This window comes from Aquila chrysaetos, chromosome Z (genome assembly GCF_900496995.4).
Source record: "Aquila chrysaetos chrysaetos chromosome Z, bAquChr1.4, whole genome shotgun sequence".
Classification (NCBI taxonomy): domain Eukaryota; kingdom Metazoa; phylum Chordata; class Aves; order Accipitriformes; family Accipitridae; genus Aquila; species Aquila chrysaetos.
The window spans coordinates 70,466,510-70,484,406 of record NC_044030.1 but is presented as its reverse complement, the minus strand read 5'-3'; the positions used below and the strand labels follow the sequence as shown (position 1 = coordinate 70,484,406).

Here is a 17,897-nt window from a genome sequence, read left to right as displayed (position 1 = left end):
TCATCTCTAACAGCCTATTCAAGTTCTTAAAGGCCTGCTCCCTGTTAGGTATAGAGATTGCTGTAACCCCATTGATCTTACAGGAATAAACAGGATAAAAGGATACAGACGTGTGAATACTGATGGATCAAGCATCTGTGATAGCTAATCTGCACTACAAAGAAAAAGAACATTTTAGCAATCCTTTTTAGCCACTGCTGAGTCTCACAACCTCTTATCGATGGCATACCTAAAAGGCATAGAATAAAGTGAATTTGTAACACACTGTTGAAGAATGCTGCTATAGCACCAGGGAAATTACTGACAACAATTAAATATAAGCATTGGTATATATTAAATATCATTCTGGATTGCTGTCAACTATGTCAAGGTTATAAGCCAATCTGCATTACCCTGAGAATGCCAAACCCCAACTGGTTCCCAATTTAAAAAGTGCTGACTGTCTAGGAATTGGCTGAGACGGAACAATATAACCTTGTACGTTACGATGCATTTTTATATGCCAAGGACACCATGGCAAACAAGCAACTGTGAAGGAAGGGGAATCTTCAGCTGCCTACTGATGTTAAGAATCTCAGATCTGGAAGCCCCCTTTGAGGTAACTCATACCTCGCTCCTTCAAGGAACGAGGAAAGATGTGGCAGATCAGGAGCCCTGAATAGATGTCATTTGGGGGGAAAAAAAGCCTTAAAAGTTGTTGATAGTGCATGGTACAGGCAAAATCACCCAAGGTCACTGGATAAGCGCGTAATCCCAATGCCATAGAAACTTCATTTGAAACTGGATTTCAGTGGAAGAAATTGTGAACAGTGAAAGAAACATTAACTTAAAACAGATAGAATAGCACTGATGCTGGTGCGCTTAACATGACTAAAAGGCAGAGTACAATATTTTTACATGCCAGCAAAGACAGTACTATGAATTACAAAGTTGTTATTTAGGGTAGAAACATGTTCTAAATAAAATAAAATATATGCCATGTCAGGTATTGTTCTGAAGGTACTCAGATTTTTACCTTAGCCTTTTTAATATAATACTCCATTTTTCAGAGCCATTTTGGCTCACTGTTTCTTCTTATACTGATTAGTTATCGGGGCAGCAGATCTGTGTCAATGTTAGACTACCTTTTATCATTTTTTCAGTTACTAGCAGTTTATGTCATCACACTTTCAACCAGGAGGTAGGTTAAGTCACCAAGCTCCTACAGAGACATGCTTTTTTATGCATTATCACAAAACTTCACATTGAGCACTTAAGGATAAAAGGCTTATTACAATGTGCTTTTTTCATTGGTAGAAATATTTTTTTCTAAACTAGACATAGTAAGTAGAAGATTGAAAGTCTAGTCATGGGCCAAATGATCGGATGATTTTGAAACAACTCCATCCATTTAAGAGTTATTATAATTGATTTTGTTCTACCTACATAGTAGTGTTCATCAGCTAACACTAGTGGGCTAATGAACTCTTCTCTCTGTCTCCAAGAAATCTATGATAATTTTTTCAAAGCACACAAAACAGAAAAACTCTTCTTTTCAAGTACAAATTCTTGATCTGCCATGGAAAACTTTGTAAAGAGGTAGAATACTACTTAATCATTCTTTGCCTGCCACTTCAGAAATATTCTGAGAACATCATCCAAGATAACTGAATGCTAGCAGTATCCCTGCAAAGCTCTGGCACAGTCTGAGAACTGGAACAGACTATACCAGTTACATGCTTTACACTTGAACTGAAGAGCAACTTGAAAAGTTCAAAAAGGTTAGGCTTGTTCCACTGTTCCACATTTAAAAGAGCTGTTCAGCAGATACATCTATTTTTCCTCTTGCAAATGAACAAAACGGGTCAGAGTTTGCATCGGTAACATGGAAAATTCTCTAACTTTCATTGGTGCAGCCTCACTGCATTCAGTTGAGATGAACAGACTGGATCACTGAATTAAAAATATGACAAGGCAAAACTAAATGAGCTTCACCTTTTCATTCTCTCCAGGTCATACACCTTACTTCTTCTGTACACAAATAAATTCTCAATGCTATCACTGGCTAGGAGCTTGAAAGTAGCGCTAATAGCCAAGTCTAAGAAGGCCCCTAGGTAGCATATTTTGAAGTGTTTGCTCTCCAGTGCTTAATGGGTGTCTGGGCTCCCTGCCCAATTTTTGGAGAGAGATGGACACTTCAGATGGTGCTGCTAAAAGTCATAATGGGGAGCACGGATCTGCTGACAGCTAGTCGATGGGAAATATCAGGACTGAGGCATTGCCCTTTCTGTGTGTGTCATGAAACAGCCATTCCACAAAACCCATATATACCCACGCTGCCCCTCCATCGGTATGAGTGCTCCCACCATGAGGGCAGAGCCACGCGCTCCATTTGGTGCTCGGTTTGGCACAAGGAATTGCGTGCAATCCTTGTCCTATGCCAATCCTGTCTGAAGCCCTTCAGACCACGGAGGAAAGGGATTCCCGGTCTCCTGCTCCCCTTCTTCAAGACATTAGTGGACGATATGGTCAACTTTCTTGGTTTTGTTTCCTTTTATAAAATAAAGCACTGCTACTATAGGGGAAAATTTTTAATGGGGAATAAACTTGGTGATTGGAACAATTCTACAATCTGTAGCTTTCATCTGGGATGGCTTGCAAAAATACCCTATTTAACTCAGAAAATATGACAAGTTTAGAAAACTGGTTTTCTCTCTTTTGTTTCCAACTGTAAGAAAAGAAACTGAAGCATATGTCTTCTTGGTATGCTTATTTGTACTAGTTTAAGTAAAAACTATCACTAAAACTTCTTGTGTTTTGCATCTTCAGCTACGGAAACAGACTTGAGGGACTTGGAGTTACGGATTTGTTAACAGGCTGAGACCTTCCACAGCACTGCCTGTGAGCACAGAGCACAGAGCACAGGCTTTCTGTCTTCCCAAGACACCTACACAACATAAAGGCAGAGGTGGAGGACTGAAAGGATGTTGGAGGATAAATGTCTGGGGGGCATATTTTTCAGTGTGAAAAAACACCTGGAGGTCACTCAAGTACATTTTAGCTCAATTTAAAAATAAACTACAGATTTATAAACTTTATCCATGTAAAAGATCAGAAATGTGAAAATGCTAAAAAATATTTAACAGATTTATATCTCTGTATTCCCAAATCAGATTTTCAAGCATAAATCATCCAGTGGAAGGAACAATGTCAGGCCCCAAAATAGTATCTACCTACTCTGCTAGCCAGCTGGAAAACTGCACACGCAAAATGTTACGTACGTGCAAACAGAGAGGGGAACTGATGCAAACACTGCACTTGCAACACTTCAGTCCCAAGTATAGTGATTAACAACAGTCCAGCTCAGCTCCTGCCTACCCCTGATGGGGTCTGCGTGTGTCTGACCTTACTGAATTCCTTAGGTAGCTAGAAACTTGCTTCTACACCTGTCCCAAGCTGCCATAAGCAGCCCAGACAACCAAAGATCCATGGACATCCAGGAATTAGAACAAGGCAATTCACCCCACTTGATGACCAGCAAGAATATTCCTTTGTAATTTATTAATTAATTCAGTTATTGCATGATAATAATATTACTGGAAACCTGGAGATGTCAGTCGAAACTGGAGTCCCAAAACATAATCACAGATTACAAGATGGTGGCTGTTAAAGAAAATGGATAAAAAACTAAGCTAAGGCTAATTGAAGGGTAGTAAGTCTTCAAGAAGTCTTGAGAGAGAATACCACTCATTGTGATTTCCAGCATTATCATAGAATTACAGAATGGTTTGGGTTGGAAAGGATCTTAAAGATCATCTAGTTCCAACCCCCCTGCCATGGGCAGGGACACCTTCCACTTGACCAGGTTCCTCAAAGCCCCATCCAGCCTGGCCTGTAACACTTCCAGGGATGGGGCATCCACAACGACCCTGGGCAACCTGTTCCAGTGTCTCGCTGCCTTCACAGTAAAGAATCTCTTCCTAATATCTGACCTAAATCTACCCTCTTTCAGTTTAAAGCCATTACCCCTTGCCCTATCACTACATGCCCTTGTAAGAAGCCCCTCTCTGGCTTTCCTGTAGGCCCCCTTAAGGCACCAGAAGGCTGCTGTAAGGTCTGCCTGGAGCCTTCTCTTCTCCAGGCTGAACAACCCCAACTCTCTCAGCCTGTCTTCACAGGAGAGATGCTCCAGCCCTCTGATCATCTTCACGGCCCTCCTCTGGACTCGTTCCAGCACGTCCACGTCTTTCTTATTTTGGGGGCCCCAGAGCTGGATGAAGTACTCCAGGTGGGGTCTCACCAGAGCAGAGCAGAGGGGAAGAATCACCTCCCTCAACCTGCTGGCCACGCTTCTTTTGATGCAGCTCAGGATATGGTCGGCTTTCTGGGCTGCAAGAGCACATTGCCTTGTCATACATGAGTTCCCTCAGTGTCCTAAACTGGCTAAACTGACCAGACATAGTTCTTGTTTCTGTGAAGATCAGCCATTCTTTCAACAAATATGAAAATATAATAAAATAAAAATATTTACACATAAAATTAATAAAAGCACTATTTAGCAGATTAAGTAAAAGTTACATGGAATATACTTTCTCTCTTGGGAATTCAGAGAGACATTTTCTTGTGAGGTGCCACCAGTCTTGTTTCTTTTTCGTCGGGCTGATTCTCATGGGTATTTGCAATGACAAGAACACAGTCAGGGGAGAAACGAATGGCTTTTTCAGCTTCCAGCCACAAACTGGACATCAGGGTAGTGAACATGATTCAAACAAGTCTATGTTACCACCAGCCGTATCACTTGTATAATTTTCACATAGCTTAAACTAAAAGATAGTAGTCAAGGAAAATATCACAGATGCACTTTTTGATACTGGTTTTCTAGACAGCAGCAGCTAACAAGAACCACCAGTTATAAAGAAAAAAGTAATTTACAGGCATGAGGTTGCTTGCCCCTTCTCTTGCCAGATTTTCTTTTCTACCCCCTCCTCTCCTCTCCTCTCCCCTAGGTTTAGCATGTATAATGATTAATATAGTATTACATTTTTTGAGTATATTTAGCACTGGAACATAGAGATATAGGTGCACTGCTCCTGCAAAAAGCTTACTGTCAAAAGATCAAAAAAGGAGAACTAAAGGAAAATGAGACTCCTCAAACATATATAATAATCCTGAAATTCAAGCTTTAAGTATCTCAAGCTATACCTCTTTCATGACTTAGCAAAAAACTTATAGTTTTTTATTGGTGGGGAATTATTTTGGCCTGCTCACATGACAATTCACTATTGGGCTAAATGTTCTAATTCTGAATGAGATAATCACTGCTTCTAAAGACCATCACGATATTCTTCACATCAGAGAAAAACTTTTGGAGAAAGTGGAAGGAAATCCATAGGGCCCTGGTCATGACTCATGTGGGACTGTAAGATGCAAAACTGTTTAAATGAGGAGAGAAACAAAATTCTGTACTCAGAATGTATAAAGAACTAAAAATCTTATTTTTAGATGCTTCCTTTTGCACTTTAGTGCTGAATTTGTAAACCAAATATTTAACTGGCCACCTTTCTTTCATCGTCTCTTCACAAATATGAGAAAGAAACTGCTTCACTAGATGAAACATCTTAAAATAACTGAGAGGTCAAACAAAAAGATGTTCACATATATCTGTTACAAATAATGCCCAAATTTTATGCTAGTATACTGTCACAACAATTTTCACTTCTTAGCTCTAACTAGGTTGTTCAACACAAACATATGTAGTTTTAAAATTACAATGTAGCTGAAGAGTTCATGTCTTCAGCTGGTTTTCAGACCACATTCACTTTACACAAAGGATCCATACACATCTAAAAAGGGGGAGAGAGAGTTTCCCAAAAGCTAAATCCAAAGTTGTCAAACTTACTTTATAACCCTACAGAACATGAGTAATTGGCTGAAACAGACAGCATGGGAATTGCTGTGTCTCAAGGATAGCATCCAGTACAGCTGCTGTCAAATGCTACCACTTCTAAACACCCTGCTGAGGTAAAAAAAAAAAACAGGTTTCTACCTCAGATATAAACTTACTTAAGTGTTAAATAAGAGTTGACAAGAACTAATGAGTCAATCAATTATGTTAACAAACAGAAACACAGTATATGTAAAAATCTTGGTGCCAATAGTTTTATTTTCACTAGCTTCCATGGGAATAACGATGGGAACGTTAAATGAAAAGGAAGAAAGCATGTAAAGTTCTATTGGAATTTGTTTTATAATTATTTTAAAAATAAGCTATCTCTTAATGGATTTACTTTGACAAAATGTTACAGTGTTGATATTAATGTTCTTCATGCAAAGTATTTTGACGCTTTCATTTCCAGTGCCTGGCAGTTACTATGCCAGTTAAGAGCCCCAATAAACAGACTGATTTTTTTTTTTAAACTATTTTTAGAAGATCAATAAATATACATATTTGTGATATGCAAACATTAACAGAAATACAAATAAAAATCCACATAGGTTTAAGCAGTGTATTAAGTTACCAAAATTGTCACATTATAAGAAGGACAGAGAGAAAAACACATTTATGGTATAGGTGGGTTTTCCCATGGGCAAAATAAATAAGTGATGGGAAAAAAGGGTGTTCATATGATTGATGCTGAAGGGAAACCAGTGTTTCACTTACTTCATCAGAAATTCTCTGCAAGAAAAATGTAAGTTTCTTGTCTGGGTTCAACATCTTAAAACTTCTTTGTGATCAAAACAATACAGCAGTTCTAGAAGTTACCCCTTGCCTGTTGAAATTACATTTCAGTTGCCTTTTTTTTTCCCATTTCCTTCTTAAACCATATCTGACATTAAATTTCCCCAGCTGGAAAACAATTCTCAGGTGGGATGCCCAGTCATTTTTGAGACAGATGAAAATGTAATTCATGTCTTTGGTTAAGGGAAGAATTGATCATCCTCAAGAGATCTACTACACCTTTTTCAATAATGGGCTTTGGAAATCCCACAGGAAAGTACTCTTAAAAACAGATTCATTTTAAATTACACACAACAATACTCGCTCTCCAAGTTCAGGTTTTGGCCATAAATCTTGTATGCCACTATCTTAAAAGTATGAACAGAAGCATCAACTCAGCAGTGAAACTAGTGGAGATAAAGGATTGTTTGTCATGAGCCTTTGAATATTGCCAGTCACTTAAGGTAAACTGAGCATATGATGCATGAAGAATTAATCTGGAGAGATAAAAATTGTAGATAGGACCAACTTCTTTGGTTTCTATTCAGAGGTACAGAGATGCAGTTAGGAACCTTCACACTTGAAGACATATTCATATAAATACGTACATGCATATTTGTTTGAATGGCTGTTATTTTCTCGCCTTTTTATTTTTTTTTTTTTTGACAGTCACATCTTTCCTCTCTTCTACAGGCAGCCCAATTGTACAAGGCTGGTGGGTCTGGCAAAGATTACAGCAGTTACATCATTATTAGCCATTCAGCCGTTTTCAGTATTTTACAGATGGTTTCTCCCATGCATATACAGGGAAAATATATATGTGCTATACAGGGCTCTAGTGTCACAGCTTCTCACCTACGAGCGCCCACTTGGATGAAAAGCAGGATCTCCAATCTTCCATACCATTTTGTCACACAAAACCAAGATTGAAATGACACTGAATACATTGCATGGCAGCAGTTCCTGCCAGATCAATAACAAGTTGCAACATTTACTGGAAAGAAAGCCAGTGCAACTACAAGGCACCTTGCCAAGGTAAGTAAAGGTGTAGCTATCCTTGTTGCTATTGGTTCTCAAAGCAGAGAGGCTGGAAAAAAAGAGCTGTTTCAGGAAGATCATAGTAACAAAGAGGAAAAACACTATGAGCCTAGACACGTGGAAAGACTATGCCAAAGCACATGTCTGGATTAAGAACGATGAAGATGGTGAGAAATAGAGCATGTTCCCAGTGCAGTATGGTGAGGAGAGCCTAACAGTTCAATCACAGCATTCATTTCTGCTTGGAAGCAAGGAGCACAGCTCCAACAATCTCTGAATTAGGTTGTTTTTCTAGTTTTTTCAGGTCACAACTTTATTTAAATTGTACATTACACATGTGGGATAATGTCATGATTATTTGGAATAAAGTCCATGAGATTCAGGTTAGAAATAACTCATTAAATATAACTTGCAGCTGGAACAGCTATTTCTACACTGCCATCTCAGTTCCTCAACCCTCTGTAAATAGGTTTATACAGTTGCATCTTACTCCCTAAGTGGTTAATTCAGAACATTTTATCCTTATAAAGCAGAACCTTGTTCCTAATTAACTATTAAACCACTTATCCCATTGTCTTCAATGGGAGCCATAACAACAGAAACCTACTTAAACAAGTATTGTCCCAGGTATTTTACTGTATTAGAAGGAAGTCAAATTTCATCAGATCAGAACATGATCCTCAACCCACTGACATGTGGTGAATTCTGTATCATTTCAGTTCTGGTCTTATTCGATAAAATGCCCAGATGAGCTAAGGAACATGAGACTGGGAGAATAAATAAAGGCAACAGTGCATGGATGGTCTACCCAGCACGGCCCAGCACACGTTCTCCAGATATCTCCCTTTTCTTCCTCTCAGACCCTTCTGAGATAACTGAGGCAATGCTCTCCCACAAAATCCCACAAAATTCACCAGCACACTGTTCTCCACATGAGAGAACAAGAGAATACAGTGGTGGGCTTGGGGGTTTTTTATTTAAAAAGCTGTTCACAGCAACTGACAACTTTCTCCTTAAAGTATAACACAGAATTATATCAATTTGAAATCTGATGAATTATCTGTCCACCCTATAATACATGATTACTTAATTTAAAAATGAAATGCCCCTTGTAGTCAAATGTTAGGAAAAGTTTAAAATTGTTCATATCCAGCTTCTACCCGTATACTTTTCTTATTTATTTTTCCAGTATTGTTCTTCAGCATTCAATTAGTAATGATGCCCTGTAAAGACATCTTGTTGCTTTCTTTAATAAATAAATAAATAATGTATTAAATTTTATTACAGCGGATTAAAAGTCTCCCATTTCAACTGATAACTGAGCATATTTTACCATGTCGACTAGCAAAACAGCTTCAAATTTGTCTTCTAAAAATTTATTTTAAAAGTAAGTCTATTTAAGACAGCATAAAATGGCCATAACGTATCCCTAACAATCTCTAGAGATCACTTACCCTAGCAGCTACATAAAGAAAATACCAAGACAAACTAAAATCTGCACAATTCTAAGGTATTTATTCAACTGACTTCTTTACATGCAAAGATCTATTGGTATTATGCAAACAAACACAGAGGGGAAGGACCTTACGAGACATTAGTGACAAGCTGAGAATATCTTTTAGTTAAATTACTGTTGCTGAGTAATTTAGAAGTGTAAACAGTCATTCTGAACTGGTTACTATTAATACAAAGCTTAAAATGCAGAGATACCTGAATGGATTGTGATTAGCCTGCAAAGAACAAACCCTAAAATTGTCATTCATGTTAAAATACATTGGAAAAAAATGGAAAATCCAATTTGCATGCTCCCCTTCTGTCTCATCACTGCAGGAACCAAAGGCAGCTTCTAACACATGCACGCGCCCAGTAAGAACTCTGCAGTATCTCAGTATCCAAATGGTGAACCACAATCCAGACCAGGGGCTGCACAAACAGCTCTTTGGACATCATCACCTTCTCTGATGGCTCTTCAGCTCCAGGGTGGAGCGGGACGATGTGGTGACCAGCCAGCAGCTATGTCTCACAAGAGGACTGAACATCCCCTACCTCCCCACTTGTCTGACATGGGGTGTATCCATCGGGCCATTACCCTGTGAAAGCTATGTGGGCTTTCTGCTTGTGTTAAAAGCTTAGGGTGGAAGAATAAGAGGCTTGTTTTCCAAATCTGCAGCCAGGAGTAATGTGTGCAAGCTCTGGCAAGTGCAAAACAAGGAATTATCCCTAGAAAGGCTTAAAAAATAATGAACAACAAATTAGACTTTAAAAATTCTTCTAAAAAACTGTTACACTTCAATGTCAAAGACGGGCTGATGCAGTTCTGATCATTTTCAAAACTGATTGACTAGCATCAGCTAGAAATGCTACTGCAGGAGTGAACCCACCTTCTTGGGTCTGCAGCCAAGACTCCCAGCAACAGGCCTATTACCATAGAAGCCAGACAAAACTCATATAAAGAAGAAAACATTACCTTCCAACATTTGAGTTCAGGGAAATTTATCTCAGGCTATGTTCTCCATGGTTTATCTCCCAGGGAAAACATCATTGGCACACAATTACTCTCTTGGCGTAGGCACACAAGAAAGGCAGCTCAGTTTGCACAGTCTTAAAAAGGGGGTAAAGAGATGAAGCGAGAAACTTTACACTCGTTAACACTTCCTATTTACTCTGTAGGGGATGGATTATTCTTTCCATTAAAGTGATTATGCATAGACCATAAAGTAGGAAGTTAAAAAACAGAATATGTCTTGCTTGCATTTCAGTAATTGCCTGTGCTGCTCTTTTTTGGCAGTTAGTATTCTATTATTAGACCATGGATCATAATGCCTTCTAATTGTCTCTATTGGTTATGTGTATTTTGCTACTGTTGTACAGAATTTGAAAGAGTGAAAAATAAAAACTTGGTAGTATGCTCCATTATCTGTGTCAGTGATATTTCATGGATGTATGCTTTATCTGCAATGATCCATACTTTTCTCAAATAAATAATTTTCATTGAAATAAATGAAAAAGCACTGGCACAACTGAGCACAATTTACCCATATAATGTTAAAATATGGGTAGTTCCATGTAAACAAAAAGGTTTACATGAAATGAGATGCATTATAATTTCCCATTTGGAACACTGCCAATTTAGTAAAGATTGTAGTAGGTGCTCTGTTTAGCAAAATGGACAATAGGCTTGTAAGTTACATGACAGAAAAGAAAAATTTAACAGCACTGAGCTTGCACATCTATATATTATGAGACCGATTTTTGCTCTTAAGAAAATGTTTCAATTCACATGTTCTTTTATATTGTATAATGCTTTATTTTGGAATTTAATAGGTATTATTTATGTATCTTATCTATCATTTCTGTTCTACGTATATAAGCAAATTATATTTAGTAAACTAGAACTACACTATCAAGACATAATATCGACATCCTCAACAGTATCAAAGAAACTGCCTTTACACTCTCTAATTTTAAAGTGGAGAAAGAAAAGGCCTGGTAGTTCAGGTTCTGGCTCTATAGGATCAGAGTCTGCAGATACAATACCTTGCTCTCAACTGCTGTCATAGAGACAGACTATCCATCAGCCAACATCCCAGTTGCATTAGGGAGAAATACCAGCACCGCGAGTCCTACCCGATAATAAACGGACAGCCAGCACAACTCCCAGGCACGTTCCCTCTGGGGAACTGGGCTGAGCAACCCCCTGCTCTGATGAAGCTAGAGAGCTCAACTTCTACCACAGCGATGTTGAGCAAGGAGCACTCTTAGATTTTGTAATTCAAACTGCAAGCAAACAAACAGTATCGTTTTTTTCCTCTCTAGATGACATAAGAGGTGGAGCTGGTCAGCACATGTCAAGCACACATGAGAAGAGCTTCATCTTGCAGGGAAGACTGCAGAACAAGGAGGAAGCCCCAAGCAAACCTCGCAGGTGTCTGAGATACAGCCCAGCACAAAATGGAGGTCAGCTGTGTAAGGCGTACATACACAAGAAAGTATCTGCACACTAAACAAAAATATGAATAATTCATGATGGTTTGCATATTTACCTAGTCCTGCTAGGGAACACTTCTTAGGGGGAAAAAAAAAAAAAAAAAAAACCACAAAAAAGTGCCAAACAGCTTGGGCTTTTGATATTTCTCATTGATCCACACAACCCGACCCCAGCCATAGACTTTTTGTGGGAGGACACAAATTCACTAATTTATACATAACAGGCATTTTCCAAGCATGACTTTCCAAAAGAATGCACAACTTGCTTTTTTGTCTCCTTCCTGTAGAAATTGGCAGGAAATAGGGATTTTTTCCTACTTTCATCTCTTAATGGTAAGAAGGCAGGCAACATCAATACAGAGGCTTTGTTGCAAAATTCACAGACTTTGTGCCAGTAAGAGAAGGTGGACTCTCCTACGTCTTATTTCCCCCAGAGTTATTTAACAAATTTCCTCCCCTCACTCCCCATGAGGTAGACAACTCATATTTGATTGATGTATCTGTAATAGGCAATAAAAAAGTGTGTCCTACTTTAAGCTAATTTACTTCAAAATTGCCACTCAACCAATACTGGTATGGTTATGTGCAGTACTTCATTAATTGACACAACTTTATGGGGCCTAGAAAATATATTTTAAACTATTTCCTTGGAGAACAGGAATTAAAACTGAATGAAAAGTAAGTAAAATATATTATGTCACCTCCCATTTCTATAAGACCATTAATTAAAAAAGTAAGTTAAACTGTATAACACCATCATTGACAGAAAAACCCCATGTCTTGTAGACACAGTCCTGTTAAAATAAAATTAAATTAATAATCCAATCAGTAAATATATGTGTTTTCATCCAGCACTACCAAATGCCCACCTAACTTATCATGTCTCCCTTCCTACACAATTCCCCAGTCAGTCATCAAAAGGAGAGACAAAAAACCTTGACTTCTCATCTGGCTGTAGGGGATAGAAAAATGGTTTGATTTTCTATAGGGGACAAAAGTCATCTGTATACCTACGACAGAAACAGCAAGCTACTGAAGTAACAGTTGTCTTCTGTTGTCTGGACAACACAAGTGTTCTTTTACAGTATTTTTATTTAGGCAACAATAATGACTCAACATCATATACACATAATACATATTTTTGTACTGTTGGCAACAAGGAGAACAACAAGGAGAGGACACCTAGTGGTGATCTGTGATAATTAGGGTTGGTAGCTTGGAAGCAACACATAAAATTGTTAATGTAGGACCTCATTTTGCAAAGCTCTTACACACTTAATTTTTAAGCACTTTAGTAAGACTTAGCATTCAAGCAAGCTTGTATTTATGAGCTCTTCTGGAACATCATTACTGTGATTATTAGAAATAAAACAGTAAAAAGTAGAACAAGACATGTCTGTGTGGTAATCTTAAAAATATGTTTTGTTAAAGACCTGAGCTTTAGCAACAGCTAGAATGGATATCAACACTGTGAGAGATTGGAAGAGTTAATGTCTCAAACATTGTGGTGGGGCAAGTTCTGCCCGAGGGAATTCCAAATTCACCATGACCCCTCCCTGGTCTGTCCAGCCTGGGCCGTGACAAACACTTAACATAGGTTTATGAACCTTTAAAAGGTTTGGCAAATTGAAAACCAGATTTCAGCACAAGTCAAACCAAAATAAGACATCGCTGCAATTTACAATTATCACATATTTTACTAGATGATTGGTTGCAAAACATAACCTTTATTGCACATCTTGCAATAAGCATTTAGTGACTTTAAAATTGGTTCTAATTCTACATAATCAGACAACTCAGAATGAGAAAGACTTAGGTTACAGTTTTAGAAGTACCACTTCTATTTACTCATACATCTACTAGGCCTTTTCCTGTGGCTAGAATAGCTGTAATCAAAGCTGTTAAAGTCTGGTTTTTAAGCAGCTTTTGGTAAATACTGTTATTTGAAAGAATCAGTAAATTTATACCATAGATAAATGTAAAGCCACGTGGCATATCATTTGACATGTTGTAACAACGTATTTATTCATAATTGTTCATATCTTTTATTTTTAATTGTTCTGTTATCTGTGACCATATTTAACTAGGAATAACTGACTAGTTGCATGCAAACTATGTAAAATGTTCAGGGGTCAGCAGCTTAGGCAGTCTCATAAAATAAGTTAAAGTAAGTAAGAATTAGATCCAGTATGTCCTGTTTGGTATTTTTAGGAACCTATGCTAAAAAAAAAAAAACAAAAAAAAAAAACAAAAACCAAACCCAGTGTCAGAAATTACTGCAAAAGTATAATTTCTGCAATCACCAATTTAAATAACAAATTTTTTCTTGCACGTTATAGTATATAATTTTGTTTAAGTAAGTATATGATCTATTTGTCAACATCTGAGTTGTAAAGGACTAGAATATTAGATATTGTAGCTAAAAAGCAGTTTTAGGACAGTGTGAATTTGTAAATTCAGTAAATTAATTCCTGCCAACATATCTCCTGTCCCTTTGTTAAAGTGTTTCTTCCCATTTCCACAGAGTCATTCATTTGGATAAGCTATTAATATCAGACTGATATGAATATATCAATCAGATTTCATATATATTGCACCACAGGCTATAGCTCTGTTCCCTCTTAACAGTTAAGGAGAAGGCTTCTGCAATGCATACATTATTTATCTCAGTATTACTCTATGTGGCTGTTAGCAGCTTGATCTTGATATAATTCATTTAAATGATGTGGAAATAAATAAAGGAAAGGAACCATGTTTCACCAGTATCATACAAAAATCTTTTAAATTTTTCCCTACTCATCTTAAAGTTCAGGATACTGACCAACTGAAGTCCAGGTATGTGATACTAAAAAAGGAAAACCCCAAACAATTTCAACCTGCCTTTTCTGTTGGAGGACCTATAAATACCTCAATGGGATAACAGCCTTGTTGTACAACCTGGTTTGTTCATCAATCAGTTTTCCATGAAGTATCCTCTTGGCAGTTTATGAAGAATGAATTTGCTGGCTGTCCTCTCAATATTTCTGACATAATGCTCATTATTCTGGATCCAAATACATAGAATTTTAGATTTATCTGCACTACATTTAAAACCAACATGTCAGCCCATATGCAAAAGCTATTAAACCCTTTTGACCGCACACAAACAGGCTCCAGTTCTGTGTCATAAAAATTAGTTACCAGTTGCTCCCTGTTGTGCATGTGCAAACACACATAATACAGAAAAGATTAGTATCTGCAGCAAAGGTCTCACTGACTACCTCTGTGGGATCATCCAACTATTGTTTCCTAATTCAGCAAAGTTCATCCCTACCCAGTTTTTTTGTTTTAAAACATTACGATGCTGTAACACACAATTTCTCCAAAGTGGTAATGGATCACTGTGTAGAACTGTTTCACAAACTACATCCTAAAGTAATAATCAACTACTGTGATAACAAAAGCCAAATATGAAAATCCATGACCGCCTTCATTTCTGGTATCTATAAAATGCTAACCAAAAAACCTGAACATTTTTTTCTTGCACACATTTCATTTGGGGATTTACCAGAACTGAAATATGTACACTGATTCAGTGTACATATTTATCACTGTTCCTGCACGTTTTCACAGTCATCAGAAATCTTTCTAAAAAGCAGCCAACAAGCTTCTTGCTGCTTTATTTCAGGCTCAGAAAAAAAACCCCAAAGCCCCTTCAGACCCTCTTTCACCTTCCTGACAACATCCAGGGAGGATTATAATGTCTTATCAAACACTAAAAGATGGACTCCATTTATTTTTCAATACTTGTCAAATAAAGTATCATACAAGAAATATTTCACAAGTTTTACTAGCAGAATCAAAGGTGAGGTTGCAATCAAGCAGCCATTAGCTAAAGATTAAACACCAGCTATTGCTGGTTTGGACCTCATCCTCTGGTCACTTCTAGTCCCACACTGTGGCCGATTCAACTGTTTTTGATTTAGAATACCTGATTTATCTTTGATGACAGATGGAAAGGGGGGAAAAAAGCTATTAAATTATATGCTTAGTAGGGCTTTATAGTAGCAAGCTATTAACAGAAGCTGCCAGAAGATAATGTCATTGAATGCATTTCAGAAGGTTGTCTCTCTGTAAAGCACAGAGAAGACAAAAGCACAGCTTTATGGTAGAACTGCAAAATATGCTTAATCATTTGCCTTAGTTAAATTGAGTACAAAACTGCAGTGCTCTTTTTCTGTGTCAAAAACATAGTTACACCACATTACAGGGAGGCAAAAAGAAGTAGAATTTACAAAATACAGTAATAAAAAATAATTACCTATTTCAGGAGCTTTTTGAGAAATAACTATAAATTTATTAGACTTTTCATACTTAGTATCATCCAGCATCATGCCATTTTTAAATATACTCTAACTTTATTTGTGAGATGGCTTTGCATTTAGGTTTCTGTTAAACCCGAACGTTAATGTAATACTGGAGATAACCAGCAGAAAAAAGCACCAGAAATCGTACCATATCATCCTTTAATATTCATTTAATTAAGTAAATATTTATCAAAGTAGGTAAATAAAATTATGCAAATCTTATTTTAATAGTGCTTCCATGAAAATGCTTTACAAGATAATTCTCTTTACACTTGCTGCAAGAAAGGTTTAGAAAACAGCAGTTATTCTTCCCATGTTTTTAGCACTTCCTTTTAAAATATATTATGATATTTAGAACTACAGCAATGGGGACAGGCAAGAAATGAAATGACTGAATCATGGTGGTATGTGCCAAAGTATTAAACACTTCCTAGCCATGAGCATGACAAATTGGGGAATGCCATAATTTCCTGGGAAATGTCACCATGCCAAATTGGCAGGCAGCATGAGGTCATGTCTGGAAATAGTGGACTTGACAGTTTAGAAGGCAATGACTCAAAACTTGAACTAGCCATTTTTTATAAAGAAGGTCAGTATTTATTCAGCCTACATAGAACCTTTAAACAATGAGCATTCTAGGAAATCTACTTAATTATAAATGGTTTCAATTTCTCCTGAAATAGAAAAATATGAACAGGTATTTTAAGTTCTCTGTGATTACAAGAGCATTAACTTCATGAGTTTAAGTGCTAGTCACCAAACTCAAATGCAGATTTTGGTGGTTGCTAAAATTTCTAATATTGTCTATAGGAGCCCATCCATGCTTATTGTGCTGATGGTCCCAAACATATTTTTGATCTGAGTTGTTAGCAGAGAGAAGACAGTTACTCCGTGCTTTTTTTCCCAGAAAGGCTTTTCTACTAGCACCTGTATGTAATTACATTAATTTGTGAGTAAAAACTCTTTATTCCATTCTGGTTCTTCTGTAGCTCTTCGGAGAGACCTGACTAGTTTTTTGTAGGAATAAGATCTTAACGAATGATGTTATAACTGTATAAATCTTACCTCTTCCCACTGGTGTATGTATCTAATCAGTCTTGAAAGGCGTAATAAACGTAACAGGCTGAGGATTTTTGTAAATCTCACAATACGAAGTGCTCTTGCTGTCTTGTAAACCTCTGAATCCATTCCTTTTTCTACAATGAGAAAGATATAATCCACTGGTATTGATGAGATGAAGTCAACCACAAACCAGCTTTTTAAGTAATTCATCTTAATGATTTTAGGATCCAGTATTATTTCAGAGCTGTCTTCATTTACAGTCCCAGTCCTAAAATTCATGATCAAGTCCAATAGAAAAACAGTGTCTGATGCCACATTGAAAATAATCCATGGTGTTGTTGTTTGTTCTGTGAAGAATGTGATTCCAACTGGTATAATGACAAGATTTCCAACCATCATTATGAGCATGATTAAGTCCCAGTAAAACCTAAAAAAAAAGAAACAAACAGAATGGTTGATGTAATGTGGTAAAACACACTTAGATAAATGGTCTCTATCATGCCGCCAACTTCACCTCCAGATTCTTAAACATTTTGTTAATGCTAAGAAAACTCTCATTGTTTTAACTCATTCAATATATTCACAGTCAGTAAAGAAGACAAAGTAATTAATACATTTCATTATGTGCCTTCCTTCTCAAGAATATAAAGACAGTACTATGGCTTATCACTCCATGGCATATCTGAAAGTTGTGTATGTGTGGCACTCAGTAGACTTATCCAGACTCCTGTCAAAACTTATTAGTGGGTTTATATAACTAAAACTGA

General features: G+C 37.2%; 1 protein-coding gene across 1 annotated transcript in view; it reads right to left on the bottom strand.

Moving 5' to 3' along the window:
- HCN1 (hyperpolarization activated cyclic nucleotide gated potassium channel 1) overlaps positions 1–17,897 on the bottom strand; it is a 211,222-nt gene that overhangs the window by 165,735 nt on the left and 27,590 nt on the right. Inside the window, exon 2 of the mRNA XM_030004789.2 lies at positions 17,134–17,557. Coding sequence (XP_029860649.1) covers positions 17,134–17,557 — 424 coding nt within the window. The remainder of the gene's footprint in view (positions 1–17,133; positions 17,558–17,897) is intronic.